The sequence below is a fragment of the Brachypodium distachyon genome, chromosome 5 (genome assembly GCF_000005505.3).
Source record: "Brachypodium distachyon strain Bd21 chromosome 5, Brachypodium_distachyon_v3.0, whole genome shotgun sequence".
Lineage (NCBI taxonomy): Eukaryota > Viridiplantae > Streptophyta > Magnoliopsida > Poales > Poaceae > Brachypodium > Brachypodium distachyon.
This window is the reverse complement of record NC_016135.3, coordinates 25661421-25679654: the sequence shown is the minus strand read 5'-3', so window position 1 is coordinate 25679654 and position 18234 is coordinate 25661421. Positions and strand designations below refer to the sequence as shown.

The following is an 18234-nucleotide window of genomic DNA, read 5'->3' as shown; positions in this document are numbered from 1 at the left end:
TGGGCCGGGATCAGCGTCGCCATCTTCGGGCCCCGCCGGCACGCGGCGCTGTTCCCTCCAGACTATACTATGAGGGACAAAGCCACTTTACTTTTCACCGGTTTCATCAGGGAAGCTCCTTTCGGTGCTTCCAGCGCGTGGTCCTCTGACGTCCTGGTGCAGGCGCTGACCGCTTTCCCGTGGTGATGATGAGTTTGCTTTTCCTCCATCCGCGTAGCTAGGATAAGACCGTTGAGGGATCTCGGCTTCTGCCGAGACTCCCTTACTCATCTTGATCCTGCGAGCTGGGCAGCATAGAACCGCCGGGCCGATATAAGCTAGGTATGTCGGCTTAGCGTTAGCCAAACCTGGAGATGCAGGCAGGATTTCCTAAGCGGACCTGACTTCCTGTATCTCCTCTGTCATCCCGGCTTGTGTTGTGCCGTCATGACCCTACCCGGGGTCATCCCTCCGACACTGCCTGTCCATTTTTATCTGTTCTTTCCCTTACTGCAAATTCTACCAAAAACAGTCACTTAGTGAAACTCTCTTTCTGTTTTTCACTTCCTGTAAAAAGAACCTTGAGAACAGACAGCAACAGAGCAACACACTACACAACTGAAAGGACGTAGCATATCAAATCACAGCATTATCAAATACTAGTAAACATCAGTTTAGAACAGGTCATGGGGCAGAATGGATCTGTAATTGACATCCTAATTGAGCTGCTAATTGATTGAGAGTAAAACGAAGAAAATGTGTGAGCATAATACTGTACAGATTATAGAAGTATCTAAACATATTGTAACAGACATCAACTTGATGTCCCCCACCTGTCCACCACCCCAAGACATTGTAAATTTCCAACCAAAGAGGAAAGCATTTGTACAACCTTTTCTTTTGATCTCAACCATCAAGTCATTTTGAAGAACATAGATAGCATACAACTGACAAAGAAGGCACAGAGTAGTACTGAAATAAGCATAATTCAGGAACTTGGCTGCAGCATTAGAAAGAAGAAACCAATATGATTCAACACCCTCTGTCCTTTTTTTTCTCTTATTTTCCCTTACATTTGAAAACTCTACTTAAAACAACCGCCTAATGAAACTCTTTTTGTGTTTTTCACTTCCTGTAAACAGAAACAGACTGCAACAGTGCAATGCATACACACTTGAAAAGACATATCGTATCAAATCACAGCATTACGAAACACTAGTAAACATCAGTTTAAAGAAGGGCATGGAGATAGCATCAGTAATAGACATCCTAATTGAGCTTCTAATTGATTGATGGTGAAACCCAGAAAATGTGTGAGGATAACACTATACAGATTACAGAAGTATCAAAACTCATTGTAACAGACATCAACTTGATGTCCCCCACAACCCCAAGAGATTGTAAATTTCCAGCCAAAGAAGAAACCATTTGTACAACATGTTCTTTTGATCAACCGGTGGCGATAAGATGGGAGGTCAGGTCATCATAAAGTGGCAGCTATCAAGCAATTCACGATCTTCATTCAACCTGCAATACACCTCCTCAACACTCCTGGTCTTGATATCTAGGTAGAAGATGTGCCGATAAATCTCACTCCCATCGACCAAGAAAACGAAGTCGGCATTGTCACCAGCACTCAACAGACGTAAAAGACCATACCTCCAATCTTCTGGTTTCTTTGCAAGATGACCAAATGCCTTGGGCAGAGAAATGTTAGCCTCCAGCATCCACGTGCCCGCATTGTCACCATCGCTCTTGCAGACCCAAACACGCAGATGTAAGCCCTTGATCTGGATGAAGTAGACCCCGAAATCATCATATGCTCGTGAGAGTATCTGCTTATCCTCGGCCTCTTCAGTGTCACAGCCGTCCAGTTGGACTCCATCTGGAAGCCCCATGACAAGGAAACTCATGGAGGTCAAATCCAAGCGAACAATGTAGCCGTTGGAGGAAAGCATGTAGAGGTTTTCGTCGCGCGCAAGGAATTGACAACCGGGATCTCCAAGCGTAGCAGAGAGTCCTGTGGCGCAGGAGATGCTGTCGACCCATTGGCCATCTTGATCTTGCAGGCGGGGCAAGCGCACCATATCTGTCGAACTGGAGATGCAGATGAAGAGGCACAACGGCCCGTCGCGGCCGTGGTCGGCGAGGAACCGAAACCCTATGTCACTGACGACAGGGGATGGCGGCAGAGGCGGAAGGCGAGCCACGGCTGGCGCCGTGTCCAGCGGGCCGAGCACAGCGTAAGGACCGTCGCAACGCCGGTACAGATTAAGGAGGACGCGGCCGTTCCGGCAGTGCACGACATGCGACTGTTCGCCGGGGTCGAGGTTGTCGCCGAAGTTGCCGAAGAAGGCGCTGCTCGTGACATCGGCGAGCTTGGGGGGCTGAGACATCTGGACGAACTTGGTGCAGTCGAAGGGATTCTCGTAGCTGAAGAAGCTTACGTAGAAGCCGAGGGGTCGAGGACGAGGGCGGCGAGCGAGGTGGTTGCGGAAGCGGCCGAGGAAATCCCGATCGGTGGCGCGCCTTCTCCAGGTCTTGTCGACTCGGGAGGCGAGGACGAGGAAGACGGGATTGTCGAGGCGGAGCAAGATCTGGTCGAAGAGGTCGCCGTTGCCGAACACCTCCGAGACGGCGGCCGGTTGCTCCATCTCCGCCTCGACTCGAGAGTTCAGACGAGCCGTGTGTTGCTGGGGAAACGTGGAAATGGAAGAGGATGGACTTGCGTGCGGAGAGACGGAGAGGAAGAAAAATAGAGAATGGACTTGGCGTGGGCCTGGACTTCAGTTTATTTTGGCTGGGCTGGGCTCATTGGGCCGCAGGTTTTGATGCACACAATTTGGCAAAGGTAGTTTTTTTTTTAATTCTATAAAGAAGAATGCAACATGAGAACTCCTCAGGAGGTCACCCATCTAGTAGTCTTTCTCCCGACTTTATTTATATCCCAAACGGTATTGTGAGTTAAAAAAGCTGCCATATTCTAAAAAAAAAGAAAATTCACTACTCCAATCGAGAGCGAAAGAAGAATCAAATATTGAGTGGAGTAATTATTAAGTAGTAACGCCAAGTAATTATTAAACTGTTGATTCCTTAATTAAGATTCACAATTATATATTCCGAAAACTAGAGTTCTACAGAGAGATGATTACGTACGAAGCCCATCCAGGCAAGAGCGTTCTGATCTGAGCTGCAGACTGCAGGGCAAAGATGTTCTGGTCGAATATCCCGTTTGTGCCACAACACATATTTGCTCAATAGATTATTTATGCCTGCACAACAGTACTCATCAGGATCACCGAATTAATCTACCACAAGAGCAGAGCAATTAGCACCCTTGATTAAAATTTCTCCTTTTTTTTGAAACAATGGGCTCCCGCCATCTATTTCTACTCCGTATTATAGAAACCACCAACAGTTCTAAATACACGAGTCTTTAAAACGAAATGCAGAAAAGGAAAAAAAAAGACAGGTCTCGACAGTTAGACCGCATGTAACAGAACATAGCAGCCGTGCCAAGCAAACCCAGAGGTACAAAAAAAACACAGCGTTTTTTTTTGAGAACACGGCATCTACGAGCAGACTTAAGCAGTAATCCGTCGTCCAACGGGGGCCCAGCCATGTCCTCTCGCAAAAGCTTCAGTCACCACCTGCTTGATCATGCGTACCCCAATTTCAAGTTTTCTACGTCTTGTTTCTTTCTGCAGAATGGCCCAAGATTCAATGTCGTTACACAGGGTAAAAATGAGAGCTGAGGGATCACATTTAAAATTTCTCCTAAATGTTCTGTTCCCTAACGTCCAAACATTTCAAGGACAAAAGGTGAAGCAGGAGTCAGCACTTAATGTCAAGCACGTGTTCAACTAATTTGTCCGCAAAAAGAGAGTTCAACTAATTTACCTGTTTTGTGACTCATGATCTGGCTAAATTTTCCGCTGGCTTCTTTGAGGTATCAGGCATAATCTCTGAGATTCCAGGAGCAAAAGCACCTGAAACGAGTTTCTCAATCAGAAACAGCAGCAGTTAACCACGCATACTAAAGTTCAAAGACCAATATACACCCTGATAAGGTAAGCTGTTTCACAAGTGCAGTTCAGAATTATCATGCAAATAACTTAGAGCAGGTAGACTTGTCACGCAACCAACAAAAGAATGACAGAGTGTGAAAAAGGTGAAAGATATTTCCACCGCAGATCTAAAATGGCCTTCTGCAGATGGGAAAAACAATGGGCACGGAGATCAAATGACAACAGCCCGGGAGAATTATATGTGCGCATGCCACAGCATAGGAATACACTACTGTAATAAAATTCAAAGTAAAAACAATCAGTTCGGTAAGACCAAAGAACTGGTTCTAAAGATATAAAGTGACACGTAGTTGTACTAACTTTAACGCCAGTAACATTAGTTTGTTCTAATTTTACAGATACATAGTAATGCCACTGTGGTCTCTGAAAATACAATGTGCAAAATGAGCTAAATTTTGAAACGCCTGAAAATATTATGCACATACGGTACGAAGGTTCAAAGAATTTTTGCAGCCAATGAAGACTGAAGACCCCAGGTGAAAAGGCGAGACAATAATAACAAGTTACTGAAAAAAAGAACAGAAGATTTTGAAACAAGAGAACTAGTGGATGGAAGGGTATGAAGTTACCCGGGTCATCGAAATATGGAACTTGTGGCCAGGCTTCCAGACACTCATCTGAAGATCACATAAGCTCATCAGTTGCAGTAGTGTAATCAAGCTACAAAATATTAATTAACAACAGCGAAGTGGTTGACGCATATATGAACTTTGGTGAAGAAAAAAGATGAAAGACACATGCAGGCCAGAGTTGAGTTCTACCAGAAAGATAAAGCATCCATTCCCTGGCCTCTTTTTTTAAACCTGCCACAGCAAAAAGAGAAGATTATTAAAAACAATATATACAAAAGTTATAGGCCACATAAAGAATCAATGGTACTACTCACTGACAATAATAATTACAGGGATTATTATTGTCAATAAAGGTTTATCCTGGTTTAGAAATGATTGAGAGAGCTCAACTAATTTACCAAGAGTAGAGAGATAAGAATTTCTAGCCGGCCTTCTGAAGGTACCAAAAACAGTCTGCGGGGCTGGAGTAACAGGGGCACCTGCCACAAGTTCATCAGTGAAAAACAATAGCAGGTAGGTAGCAGAAGTGCACAAAACTACATGACATGTGATGAGGCTGCTGCACGGGAGTAAAGGTCCCACATTAATAAACTCAATGTTCATTTTTTCTTAATTATAGTAAACTAAAATGCTTTCTTGAAATTCGACCAAACTACAGGTTTAGTGGATTATAACAGAGTGAAAGTTACCTTCATTACAGGCCGAGTGAAATGGTTCCCCTTGACGCGGCCTACCAGCTTCCAGACTTCTATCTGAAGATCATGCAAGTTTTATCAGTTTCTAATGTGCAAAAATAATAGTACTCATAACTCAATAAGAAGTTGAGCAGAACTGTTGGCATAAATGAGAAAATATCCAGTGGAAACCAAATTACAGCGACAACTCCTTTTTATAAACCAAATTTAATATAGTTCCAAAAACTTCTCAAAGAATACAGCATGTTGGGAGGGTAATGTTCAATGAGCATTTTCCAAGTTCAAACTCACAATCATTTGGGAGTATTGAAAGAAAGTAAAAACAAATTCAGCATGAATAGCATTGTTTTACTGTTTGCACTATTCATAGCTTCTTTTTTTCACGTTTCCCAAATGAATTTGACCTTAAACTTGAAATTTTACATGTTTACAGAAAATCATCTCCCTGAACATACTATATTTTTTTTTAGAATTTTTTAAACATTTAAACACATGGTTTTCACTGGTTTCAACCGGATGTTCTCCCAACAGAGTAAGTAAAACAGGCAGAGCAGAGAGTAGTTTTACCAACAAGATCCACCAGCCATTCCTTTGCCTTAATTAACGATTCTGCATTGGGGAGAGTGGAAGAAAAATAAATAAAACCATACTAGTTAATAAGCAGTGCACATATATAAAAATACAGTAGCCATAAGATGTTTGTGACAATTATAATATCGTGCCACGAGTTAACCCCTGAGAGTGATCACTTGGAGTTGAAGAAGGCAGCCTGCACAAAGCAAGGAACGTACCCATTTAGTCTGAATACCATCGAACATGAGTAGAAAAAGGCAGAACTGATGAGCATCCGAGTTTGACAGAGAAAACTTTATGCTCTACATACATCTTCTTCTTCTGAAGATATAGCCCGGCAACCAAAGATGCCGGGACCCGTGCGCCTCCTTTCTTCACGTGGCGCCTCGGACGGAAACTAGCAAAGGTTGCAGCAGATGCAGCGTTATCTCAGAACTCGCACGGAATTAACTGATACAAGACAGGTTGGAGTTGGGAAGGATGCGGCAGTGCGTACCTAGCATGCCCAAAGCCGAGGGGAAGTACGTTCTGGGGATTCATCGACCCACCGCACTTGCGTCGCCTACAATCTTTCAACTCTGGAGTCTGTCTAACCAAATCAATGATAACCAAGAACGCCTGGTGCCTCACACTCAATATGTTCATAGAGTCCCTGCATTCACGAACAGAATGTCTGAGGCTCAAGAACAGGAACAAAATTGTAAGGATCTCAATTGGTTGCAGTGGTACGTTGACACCTTCAGACGACCGCACCAACTATTGATTTGGCACAACCATTAATTAAATAAAGATAATTAAAGTATACAATAACATCTAGTGTGAAAAATAATTTCCGTGGCGACGCATGGGTATTATGCTAGTTAATACTACAAATCAATCGATTGGGTCACATTGGGATGAAACCTTAGTCTCTTGGACTCGAGGAGGGACGAGAGGATGCCACAGAGTTTGCTGAGGCCATGGCTGCTGGTAGTGCCGAGCCGTTCCCGGCACACGCTGACGGCCGCAGCCACGGCGACGGCCTCCCTTGCGCCGCAGAAGATGTAGTCGATGGCCTGGTACACGCGGAGGAAGTGGAAGAGGGCGCGGCCGTGGACGCCGAGGAGACGCTCGGACGGCAGGAAGCGGGAGAGGTACTTGATGCCATCGCTCCAGTGGCCGCGCCGCACCAGGCCGATCAGATGAAACTCGGACATGAACACGTCCGTCTCGCCGAGGAGCCTGCATCCGTGCCTTGGTCAGACTCATCCACTGAGGGCGTTAGAAATCGAATCAAGCAAGCAAGGAGAGATTTTCGGGGCGTACGCTTCGTAGGTATTGTGGAGATTTTGTGGACGAGGAAGACGAGGAGCCTCCGCTCCCGAAACCGCGACACGCAGGGGTACTCGGGCGAAAAGTTGCGCTTGCCGCCGACGGCGAACCGGCCGGATGGCCTTCTGTCGCCGGGGTTTTTCCTTTGGAATGTCATCTCGCCGTAACTGGGGAGGAGGAGAGGGGGAGGAGCCGAGGAGCAGGGAGAACTCTTTTTTTTGTTTGAGAATCGGGAACATGTAACTAATAAATAAACTGGACAGGGCAGGGGTGCAAGCAAGACGGGCCACAAACTCGCGGGCTTTTATTTTGGCCCAGCCCGTTGGCCAGCTACAAAGGGAACCGAAGACGAGGAGAAGAGGGCAGGAGGGCACTTCGCATTCCTCTCTTCTTCTGCCTTCTCTAGAGAGGCAGAACGCAAAACCCCAAGTGAGGAAACCCTAGCTAGCCCAGCCCTAGCTAGAGAGTGTGAGAAGGCGATGGATCCTTCTAGGGTTGGCGAGCTCCGGGGCTTCGTGGAGGCGTGCAAGAAGGACCCGTCCCTCCTCTCCGACCCCAACCTCGCCTTCTTCAGGGACTACCTCGAGAGCCTGGGCGCCGACCTACCCGCTGCCGCATTCAGCAAGGCCCCCAAGGTCCGATCCGGCGCTCTTCCCCTTCCCCTTTCTTCTTTGGTATTTGGATTTCGATTTCTTAGTAATTTCTGGTTTATTTTGCAGCAGACATCTTCCATGGATGACATCGACGAGGACGATGAAGATGACCTGAACATGAGGGACCCCACCCCTGAGCCGGATGAGCTTGACGAAGAAATCGTGGAGTCCGATCTTGAGCTTGAAGGAGACATCGTGGAATCTGACCATGACGACTCTCCACAAAAGGTTGCCCCAAGATGCCTTTTTTTTCATTGTTTAATACACTTCTCTACTATGCTCTAGTCTAGTTTCGCTAGTTTCGCAAGATCATAATCCACTCACAAGGGTAGTTCCAGTTGGCCAGCATTTTAGATTAGTCTCCTTGAGATCAGGGTGAATTAAATGTGACGACTTTCTATCACAGATGGGAGATCCTTCAGTTGAGGTGACTGAGGAAAGTCGTGATGCCTCCCAGGAAGCAAAAGGCAACGCCATGGAAGCAATGTCAGAAGGTACTCTTTGTTTCCCTCTGTGCGTGCTGTGCTCGTCCGGTTTAACTCCTCATTTTTCCAATATGCGTTGTTTCGGTGTCACCTGTCAGGGAAATTTGATGAAGCTGTTGAGCATCTTACCAAGGCAATACTGTTGAACCCCCTCTCAGCAATCATGTATGGTACTAGAGGTATATAATGGACACTTTCGCATTCCTTATCCGCTCTCAGCATTCATGGTGGATTTGCTGCCCATGTGACTAGCACTGAGTTATGAATGTATTATTATGCAGCATCCGTGTTTATAAAAATGAAAAAACCTGCTGCTGCCATCCGTGATGCGAATGCTGCTCTTGAGGTGATGAATTGTCTCCCTTTTATCGCTTATCTCTCTCTTGCTCAGTTTTATGCACTATATTTGAGGTCAACAGGCAGAGTTGGATATACTAAAAGGGATCAATGAGAAGGCAATAATTTTATTGATAATGCATTATGCTCTGTAACTGACCATCCTTGTATTTCTTTTAGATCAACCCAGACTCTGCAAAGGGCTACAAAACTCGTGGAATGGCTTATGCTATGCTTGGCAAGTGGGAGGAAGCTGCTCGTGATCTGCATGCTGCTTCAAACATTGATTATGATGATGAGATCCATGCTGTGCTGAAGAAGGTGGGGTGTTGTTGAAGCAACGATGTTTTCTTTGTACGTTACCTGTTCATATAATCATAATGACACTGGTGATCTTGCAGGTGGAGCCTAATGCACACAAGATAGTGGAACACCGCAGGAAGTATGATAGGCTGCGGAAAGAGAGGGAAGAAAAGAAAGCTGAGCGTGATCGGCTCCGTCGACGTGCCGAGGCACAGGTGATTCATACTAAAATTTCCAGTCCTGCTATGAGGTTTCCAGTGATACTGTGTATGGTTAGATATATTTCATGCCTTGTGTACTTTTAAACAGGCTGCTTATGACAAGGCCAAGAAGAAGGAGCAATCATCAAGTCGCTCATCAGGAGGTGCATCTCCCAGGGGCTTCCCAGGAGGCATGCCTGGTGGCTTTCCTGCAGGAATGGGAGGTGGCTTCCCTGCAGGAATGGGAGGTGGCTTCCCCGGGGGTGCTATGCCTGGAGGAATGGGGGGTGGTTTCCCTGGGGGTGCTATGCCTGGAGGTATGGGGGGTGGTTTCCCTGGGGGTGCTATGCCTGGAGCTGGAGGCGGTCCGGGTAACGTTGATATGGGTGACATCCTGAATGTAAGTGCTTAAGCGCTGCTACATTTCTTTGTTCTGTTTCATGTAACCCACGTTGTGTGTTGTAGAAACCTCCCTTACACAGTAGTGCTATTTCTTTGTGTTGAACAGGACCCTGACCTGATGTCAGCATTTGGTGACCCAGAGGTTATGGCGGCTCTTCAAGATGGTATGGTTCTCCAATCAAATAGTTGTTAGGTCCCAATTTCCTTTTACGATATACTTTCCTGGTATAGTTTAGTCTCTGTTTTCCTGATCAAATAGTTGTTAAAGCCCTAGTTTCCTTCATGCTAAATTCACCCTTAAGAGTAGTACTGCATAATTTTTGTTGAAGCCTTGGTATGGATGTAGAGTAGTGGTAAGTGATACGTCGGTGCAAGCTTGTAAGGAGTTATGGAAGGTGTGGATTGGTTTGACTGGATTTTCTGTAATTGCATTGCACATGCAATCTTTTCCTTATCCGAAGCATACTGGAGATGTGCATTAAAGTCTGAAATCTGGTTATTTAGGTTATTTCAGATTGCTAGAAGGTACTGCTGGACTTGATATATTTGATGGTACCCATTTTACTAGATCAGTAGAGATTTTTGTAATTCAGGGTAGTATTGCATTGTTCAAATATTTGTACAGAGCTACTACCCTTCAATTCCAGCATAAGGAGGTTATTCAGTGTAATATTGCATGCCTATACATTCTGTAAACTCGTAATTACATGCAGGTATGAGAGCAAAACTAATCTGTATCACTGCATAAAAACTAATCTGTATCGCTGCATATTTACTGCTTTAAGTTGTGTAGTCTAGCTACATCAATTTACTCCTGTAGTCTTTGGTGAACATGACCTGTGTTTAAAATTGTCTGTAGTGATGAGCAACCCTGCCAATTTTGCAAAGCACCAAGCCAACCCCAAGGTGGGTCCAATCATCACAAAGATGATGGCGAAATTCAATGGGTCCAAGTGAAGATGGTGAGCTAGTAGTGGTGATGGGTGAAAAGCATGGTGGTTAAGTGCATCTTTTTGTGCATCTGGAAGTGTTTGTTTAGCAACTGGGTGGGAATATGTGCGGAAACAAGACTCTTGATATTGGCTTTTTATGTTGGTAAACTTTTAGAGATGCAAGCAAATGACAGTTTGGGGGATATGATGATTATTATGAGTTATTGAAAATGTTCTGATGTCCGCCTGCCTGTTTATATTCTGTTTAAAAAAGCAGTAATGCGCATGAGAGCATGTACAATGTAAGATGCTTAGCCAAGTGCTTAGAAATGTCTAACTTGACACCTCTCCTATACTAAATAAGCACTGGTGTTTAAGATGACGTTTGGTTTATTTTTCGTAAGCACCTGTACAATCATCTTGCATTGTACATGCTCCAATGCGTCCCTCTTGAGTGAAAAACTGGAAATCAATGGATGCACTGCCTTCATGTCAAGATTAATTTCTTCACGAGAGTTCCATGAGAATGTGAGTCGTTCCCAATGCAACATAATTACACAAACTAAGAAACATGAAAATTGCTTGGCAGCGGACCAATACCATCCAAACAGTACCACTCTTGGGTGCACTACAGTCATGTTAAGATGGATTTCTTCCCGAGAACTCCATGGGGTAGGTCGATCCCGATACAACATGAGATCTGTTTTATGGTGTTCCGACATCATCCAAGTTGTACCACTACCACCTAATGGTTCCCTCTAAAATGGATGCAACTAAAAGTTAGTGGTCAATCTAAAATGTACTACAATCATGATAAGATGAATCTCTTCAAAAGAGAGTCATAAAAACTTCGACCTTACATTGGCATGGATTAGTAATAATGTATTGTTGGATGACAGAAATAGAATGCCAGGAGAATCTCAAGTAGTGGTTCTCGTAGGACAAGGAATTATCCACGAATGCATCCCAAGTAGTGGCATGTTCCTACAGGAAAAATTGCCTCTTGACATGTAACATCGCAACACGAAGACAGCTTCAGGCGACTGGCCACGAACAGTTGCCGATGTTTATGTTATTTACTACAATTTACAAATTTCGAATTACCCAGGTTGATAACACGAGGGCCACAAAACTCTCCACTACAGCTTTGAGGCACGATGCATTTGGCAGCACATCTCACTCTACTTCATCTAAGAACATGCCTGGTGACCTGGTGATAATTTCATTTGCCTCAGGTAATGATGAATCCTTTGCATCAGCCGCATAAAGTATCTTCCTTATTGCTTTAGTCATCTATGAAGAAATATGTTCCAAGTTAGAGTAGTAAACCAAAACGAAGTAGGAGGAACTATAATGCCAAATGCAAAATCTCCAATGCCCAAATCACTCACAACTCAAGTAAACCAAAACGAAGTAGGAGGAACGATCATGTTCAGTATCATATGTGAAAAGCAAACCAGATAATATTCATAGACCTAATATCATGGCGTAACAGCATTAAAAAAAAGAGAGCCCCACCCATAAAGGTCGAAGGAGCAAACTACATATGGCAAATAGTGCTTCACAGTTGTGCTAGATCATCCGTCCCATATTAAGTGACTCAAATTTGTCCAAATATGGATGTATTTATACCTAAAAAGCGTCTAGATACATGTAATATTTCGGGACTTAATATGGGACGGAGGGAGTACATATTTTGTTTAAGGTGTCAGAAATATATTTTAAATGAGCATGGCAGAGGACTATATTTGGCGAACAGTTTACTGTACCAATTAGTGGTATGATCCAAAGTACTAAGGAGCATGTTAATTTTCGTAGGAAATATAATAGTTTGTAGCTTCGGGGAATTAACCACACCACGTCGAATTGTGGGTTGGAGTCCATGAGAGGCTTCTTGTTCAAATGAATAGGACTTTCGAAACAATTGCTCTTGAATGCATACTTCTCAAATAAGTAAAACATGCAGGACTAAAACAAATCGAGAAGATATCCATTTTACCGGTAGATGCTCCAACTCAGGTCTTTGACATAGTATCTCAATGTCACGCAATTTCGAGAAGTAGAAGTCTCTTTCTTTCTCAGTGCTGTCCACAGAAACCTTCAGATCTGCAATCTGCAATCCAGAGGATATTATAACATAAAATAGATGAAATTATCAATTAAAATTATTTCGTAACAATTCAATTTGAGAAGCACGGTAGCTACAAATATGAACTCCACAGTCCAGAGTCTACATTTTTCACGGGAAGATCGATCAGAATGGCGATTACTAATACAAGAAAATACAGAGCATTGTATGTCCCCAATAGTCAGGCTCAGTCGATAGTTACCTGGGGGTTTTGACAGTAAAAACATTACAATGAGACAGCTTCAATTACACATTGCATACCTTCTCAGATAATTGCTGGATCTGCTCCGTGTAATGCTCTTCAGTAACAGTGTTACCAACTTTTCCAATTGTGGGACCTGCATAGTCAATTTAACATGGAGTTTTATTTTATGAAGTACCAGGAAATAAGTGGGTATGCTTCTATTCTATTCCAAACAAAAATGGGCATAAGCAAGGAACTGATGGCGCCAGCCTTAGTTACAAACTTGTGTTATGAAACTGCTCAATAAAAACTAAGAAAGACGATTGCAGTCCCATTTTTTTCAAGATAAGTACCAATGCAAAGATCAGAATTCAGGGAACCACTATCTGCTGAATTAGCAGTGGACAATCTGTTGGCTTGAAGTGATTTGGATGACTTGTTGGAACCCCTGTGGTTGCGCTCTTTGCCACCCTTAGACCTCCTATCTACAGGGTTGTAGTTTCTGAAACAAGAGCATAGTCTTCTCAATTCAAAAGTCAGTGGCAAATTACACTTATCTTCACATTCAGCACAACCATGACACATACTCATTCATGATTCCGCCATTAACAGAATCACAGTATCTTTTCAGCCATTGCATAAACTCCAGGTTGTCTAGTGGCCGTCCTTTAACAAGTTTGTTCACCTCAATATTCTGCAAGGAGTATCCAGTCATCGATTAGCTCGAGAAAGAACAAGCACGCTGCATAATGATAGCAGAAGGACAGAAATGAAGCACTCTTGGCATAGGTTGTTAGAACACAGGGCACAAAATCAGCTATCATCTCTATAGGACAACTCTGACCTTGTTGCAAGTATAAAAAGAAGAAGAGTGCAAGTTTAGCATAGCCTAATCTAATGTCAAGTCTTGCATTAGCCAAAGAAAATACAATCATCTTATGCCACACATTACTAGATGAAGAAATGACCAAAGCCATTATCCCATCATAAACTATCATGACACTTTGAGCATAGCCTACATAACTGTACACAAACACACAAATTCCTAATTACATTTCCACCCTTCCTCGGCGTGTGCAGCATTGAACAAGATTCCGTACCGCAGGGTACTGCAAGAAAAGGGGTTAGTCCATTACTAAATCATTTGCATACCCATTTCTAACACCATATACAAAAGCCTTTTCCACGCTGAAATGGAATACACTGTAGAGACCCAACTAGTGTACATACAAACCTTGCCTTCACACATGACAAAATCATGAACAAATCAATGGATCAAGGGCACAATGACAATGCCAAGATTCTGTACCTTGCTGATCCGCAGCTTGTTGAACACTTCTTGAAGAACCTTGTAGTTCTGGATCATGTCATACTCGGTCTTCGCATCAAAATTCACCTGCAATTAAACGCCCACAAAGTAAACATCACAGTCATCTAAGGAGATGATACATCACCCTGAAACAGATCGACAAGTCGTTTCTCGAAGGAAAACGAAACAGATCAACAGTCCTAAACGAACAAAAACGCAGCAGAAGCCTCGAAACCTTGTGCATCGGCACCACTCCAGGGTGGACCATGTCCAGCAGCTGGCACTGAACCGCCCCCGACGCCGCCTGCAGGGAACCAAAAACAACAACCCCAAAATTAACACAGTATTTCGAACCAATCAAACAAATGATTTAGAACCAACCAAAACAAAATTAACACAGTATTTCGAACCAACCAAAACAACAACCCCAAAATTATCCGATAATTTTTACTACGAGACGCACGAACGGATCAAACCCTAAAACTTCACCAGAGGATCAAAACAAACACAGGGGCGGTAGAGAAATGGGGATAAGAGAGCGGGGTTGGGGGTCCGACCTCCTCGACCTTGCCGAGGGAGAGCTGGAGGGTGGCATTGATCCAGCTGAGGATCTCCCCCCTCCCCACGAAGTACGCGCCGTCCATGATCCCGATGTTCGCCGCCGCCATCTCCCTCCCCCCTTGCCAAGGTCCCTTCTCTCGCGGCCTCGATCGGGAGAGCTTGTGGCTGTGGTGGTGGTGGACTGGTCTGCTATGAAACAACTTTTCGAAAACGCCTCCACGCGAAACGGGCGAGAGCAAGGCGAAAAACGCCGAAACGGCACGCACGCAGAGCTAGGCGTTTTGTGTAGCGTTACCTCCCCGTAGCGTTACCTCCGGTTTGCTATTGCGCACGCTTATCGCGTTCGCGTGGTTAACCTAGACGGAGTGTTTTTGAAACGGCTCAGAGCGTAAACTTGGGTGCTGGGCGGTGAGCGGTGATCCCACCCTGGAAAAATGAATTTCGAAATGGCACCGTGGGCCGAGCTGCCTTTACTAGCTCCGTCTACTGCGGCGCCCATGCCGACGCGTCCTTTCCTACCGACAGATGGGTCCCCACGCTCCGGACCCACTAGCAGTGAGGCTCGCCCACGTGCCTAGTTTTTTTTTTAATTAGCGCAGTGTTTGTTAGACTGGCTGGTGGGACATGGATTGCATGGGCCCGCCCCCGCATAAATACGGGTCAGGTGTCGTGCCGTTGGGCTTGCATTTATGTTTGTGGGCTGGGCTGTGAAGAGTTTGGAGTTGAGGGCCCTTCTTTGCAGTGGGGGTGAACCGCCGCACGCATTTACTGGGCCGGATCTCATAAAATGTCACTTTTACGGGCCCTCGTAAAATGCATTCAATTATGGAAAACTGATGTTGGGTTCGTACGAAGTTTAATGCATTTATGCATGCATAGGTACAGTGCTGCAGAATGCAGAATGAGAAAGGAACAGCGATGTGCTCGACCGTGGCAATGCACCTATTAATTCCCCTGCAGACTCGCAGTTTGCATCGTCTCATCGTCTGTTTGGGCGTCCGAGACCGACCCGCTTCTGGAGTAAACAGTCTGCGGGTACGAGTGCATCCAAAGCCGTATTTAATGGTACCTGCTGGAGGAAACGATGAAGACGGACACGAGATGGACAGAGTGACAAGAGATCTCGCAGAAGTACGTAGTACTAGTACAGGCGCCATGCTTGTCGCCGTGAAATGAATGCACGTGGTTTCACCTGCGATCTCCGTGCTGTTTTTTCTTTGACGCTCTCTCTCTGAACCTCCGGTTTATATCTTCAACGTGTGCCGATGAGAGCGTTGATGGCTCGTTGTACGTTCAGTTGCCTCCTTTTGTGGTTTCAGTACTGGTCTACTGAAGCATTTTCATTGGCTGGCACTTGGCAACAGACAGCCATCCGGAATCCCTGTTTCTCTCATCAGAGATTCGGAGATGCAGTGCTAAAACGAAATGCGCACGTCTCACCAGGAGCGGTACTGTGACACACGCACACCCACGAGCTTATTCCTGTAGGACGTCTCGCACTTTCTGTAGCTCCCCTGGCATCGCCCCGCGTAGGATATCAAAAACAGTTCAGAATCTGCCCGTATGGACACGAAACAGGACTGGCTGGACGGCACACGCTGTTTCTACACTTCCTGCCCGGTTTCACCGTTCGACAAGGGTTAATGGTAATTAGTAGTAGTACTGCGATTCTGTTGGCCTGTGCAGAAACGGAACGGGAGACGGTCATGGATCGGCCGTACGGGCTGTTGAGCTTCGACAAGCAAGGGGGTGGAGCGCGACACGTCACGTCCAACATACAGCGCCGTCAATCATTCGCTTCATCGATCCCACGGGTGCCCCTACCCTGGCTGCAGCAGCCGGCGAGCACGCACGAAACAGCGCCCAGCAAATTGGACGCACGCACCACGCCTGGCCTGAATAGTCAGTAGCCCCGCGCACAGCGAAAATCCGCAACCCCTTCCTACGTGCTGCTACCGGGAATGGGAAGGAACCCTGGTGCTACAATTTATGTGTTGGTAGTACTTTTCTGTAAAAAAAAAAAATCGGACGCAACGAATGGATCCCCGTGATTCGATTAGAAAAATAGAGTTGGTCCTGTTTATGAGGAAAACCGGGCCCGAAAACCGATACGAATGCACGGCTTATTCAAGAAAAGCCGTGCAGAAAACTCTGACAAAGAGCAAACACAGAAAACCGAATAACAAGTCGCTACCGCCAATACGAAGACCTCCTCCGCTCCAACGACGCCGAACATGGAACGGCTCCTTGAGCCATAAGAAGGTAGGTAGAGCGGGGCTTCTTCGACGACCGGAGCTAGAAGATGTTGCCCCGACGGGAACTGCTCGCGCATCAGCAACCCGTGTAGCGCAAAGTTGCCCTCCCTGGCCAAGACCACATCAAGTAAACTCCACCGCCAAACGAAGTGTCCAAAGGCAACCCCTCCAAGGAGGACGCGACGTCTGACGTCGCCGTTACCCGACCCGGAAAACGGATCAGAGCTTTCGCTCGGAGTCACCTCGTTTGCGAAGGGTGGGATGTGGCAGAGCTGCACATCGACGCCTTCAAGAAGGAAGCGACGCCCGAGGAAGCCGTCGTCGCCAGCACCAACCCCGTCGATGTTGGGTTTTCACCCGCAGCCACCAAACCCACCGCGGACAGGAGCGAATAGCTGAGGCTGGCCAGAGGCCACCGCATCACAGCAAGTGCCGGCGAAGCTCGCCGAACGCCACGCGCCAAACCACCACCGGGCACCGGCCAAGGCGCTGCAACCGCCACCGCACCGGATCAGGCCCCGCCAACATGGCCACACAAATAGTGGAACATGGCAGCATGGCCAGACCTGCCAGGCCCAGATAGAGCCCGCACAGGACCAGGTCAGGCCCGCCCACGCCGGCCACCGAGCCGGCTGTGCACGCCAAACCGCAGCCTCGGGCCCCTCGCAGGCCGCACGCCACGCACAGAACAGGCCCGCCCACCGCCGGCCACCGAGACGGCCAACACGATGGCAGCCACACGCACTCCTGCGTCCGCCCACAGCCGATCAGCCAAGCCTGCGGAGCCACACCACAGCCCAGATCTGGCCTGCCATCCGAATTGGGCCTAGATCCGGCCCGCGCCGCCACCGGCCGCCACCCCACACCAACTTCCATGTGCCGGCGGCCCCGCGGAAGAGCCGGCTCCACGCGCCGCCCCGCGCGCGCCTGCAGGGGAGGGGTGAAAAGCACCCTGCCGCCACCTTCCCAGGACGTGCCCGGCTTCCCCGGCACCCCTCCGACGGCGGCGTTGCGCGGGAGGAAGGAGGAAGGGGGGCTAGAGCCCGGCGACGCTAGGGTTCCCAGTGTCGCCGAGGAGGACGACACGGAGGCTCTGTTTTATCTCCTTTTCTGTCAAAATTTCCCAACCAATCGATTAATCAAGTTTGGAGCAGTGCAAAACATAAGGTTATTAATTGCAATGCTTCACAACCTTAATTTAGTCTACTCATTATCAACCCCCATGCACCGATGTACGAGTTCACGTACGACTAATTGGGACAGTGCAA

At 46.4% G+C, this 18234-nt stretch overlaps 4 protein-coding genes across 7 annotated transcripts; 1 reads left to right on the top strand and 3 right to left on the bottom strand.

The window, feature by feature from the left end:
* Positions 1-1333: 1333 nt before the first annotated feature.
* LOC104581440 lies at positions 1334-2633 on the bottom strand. Its single transcript, XM_010229003.2, has one exon. It carries the CDS (start codon positions 2631-2633, stop codon positions 1455-1457), a length of 1179 nt encoding a protein of 392 aa, XP_010227305.1. The 3' UTR covers positions 1334-1454.
* A 655-nt stretch (positions 2634-3288) lies between these two features.
* Positions 3289-7456, bottom strand: LOC100827432. 3 transcript variants are annotated; one of them, XM_014895580.2, is made up of 12 exons: positions 7213-7456; positions 6811-7128; positions 6404-6559; positions 6218-6304; positions 6057-6103; positions 5902-5943; positions 5329-5391; positions 5038-5100; positions 4829-4870; positions 4637-4684; positions 3880-3968; positions 3289-3680 (listed from the first exon to the last, which is right to left on the bottom strand). In XM_014895580.2, exons 2-11 carry the CDS (start codon positions 7101-7103, stop codon positions 3892-3894), a joined length of 918 nt encoding a protein of 305 aa, XP_014751066.1. In that variant the 5' UTR covers positions 7104-7128; positions 7213-7456; the 3' UTR covers positions 3289-3680; positions 3880-3891. The 3 variants fall into 3 exon arrangements, with proteins under 3 accessions (XP_014751066.1, XP_014751065.1, XP_024311613.1); XM_014895579.2 differs by having other exon boundaries at positions 5038-5118; positions 7213-7455; XM_024455845.1 differs by having other exon boundaries at positions 5038-5118; positions 6084-6103; positions 7213-7455.
* A 110-nt stretch (positions 7457-7566) lies between these two features.
* LOC100823338 (FAM10 family protein At4g22670) lies at positions 7567-10815 on the top strand. Of its 2 annotated transcripts, none has more exons than XM_010242210.3 (10): positions 7567-7853; positions 7938-8099; positions 8278-8365; positions 8455-8535; positions 8638-8702; positions 8873-9013; positions 9094-9210; positions 9305-9595; positions 9704-9761; positions 10457-10815. In XM_010242210.3, exons 1-10 carry the CDS (start codon positions 7698-7700, stop codon positions 10552-10554), a joined length of 1257 nt encoding a protein of 418 aa, XP_010240512.1. In that variant the 5' UTR covers positions 7567-7697; the 3' UTR covers positions 10555-10815. The 2 variants fall into 2 exon arrangements, with proteins under 2 accessions (XP_010240512.1, XP_003580660.1); XM_003580612.4 differs by having other exon boundaries at positions 7941-8099; positions 10457-10554.
* Positions 10816-11343: 528 nt separating this feature from the next.
* Positions 11344-14979, bottom strand: LOC100822812 (microtubule-associated protein RP/EB family member 1A). The gene is made up of 8 exons (XM_003580610.4): positions 14708-14979; positions 14386-14454; positions 14151-14237; positions 13429-13535; positions 13195-13343; positions 12919-12995; positions 12529-12642; positions 11344-11822 (listed from the first exon to the last, which is right to left on the bottom strand). Exons 1-8 carry the CDS (start codon positions 14816-14818, stop codon positions 11706-11708), a joined length of 831 nt encoding a protein of 276 aa, XP_003580658.1. The 5' UTR covers positions 14819-14979; the 3' UTR covers positions 11344-11705.
* Between the last annotated feature and the right edge of the window lie 3255 nt (positions 14980-18234).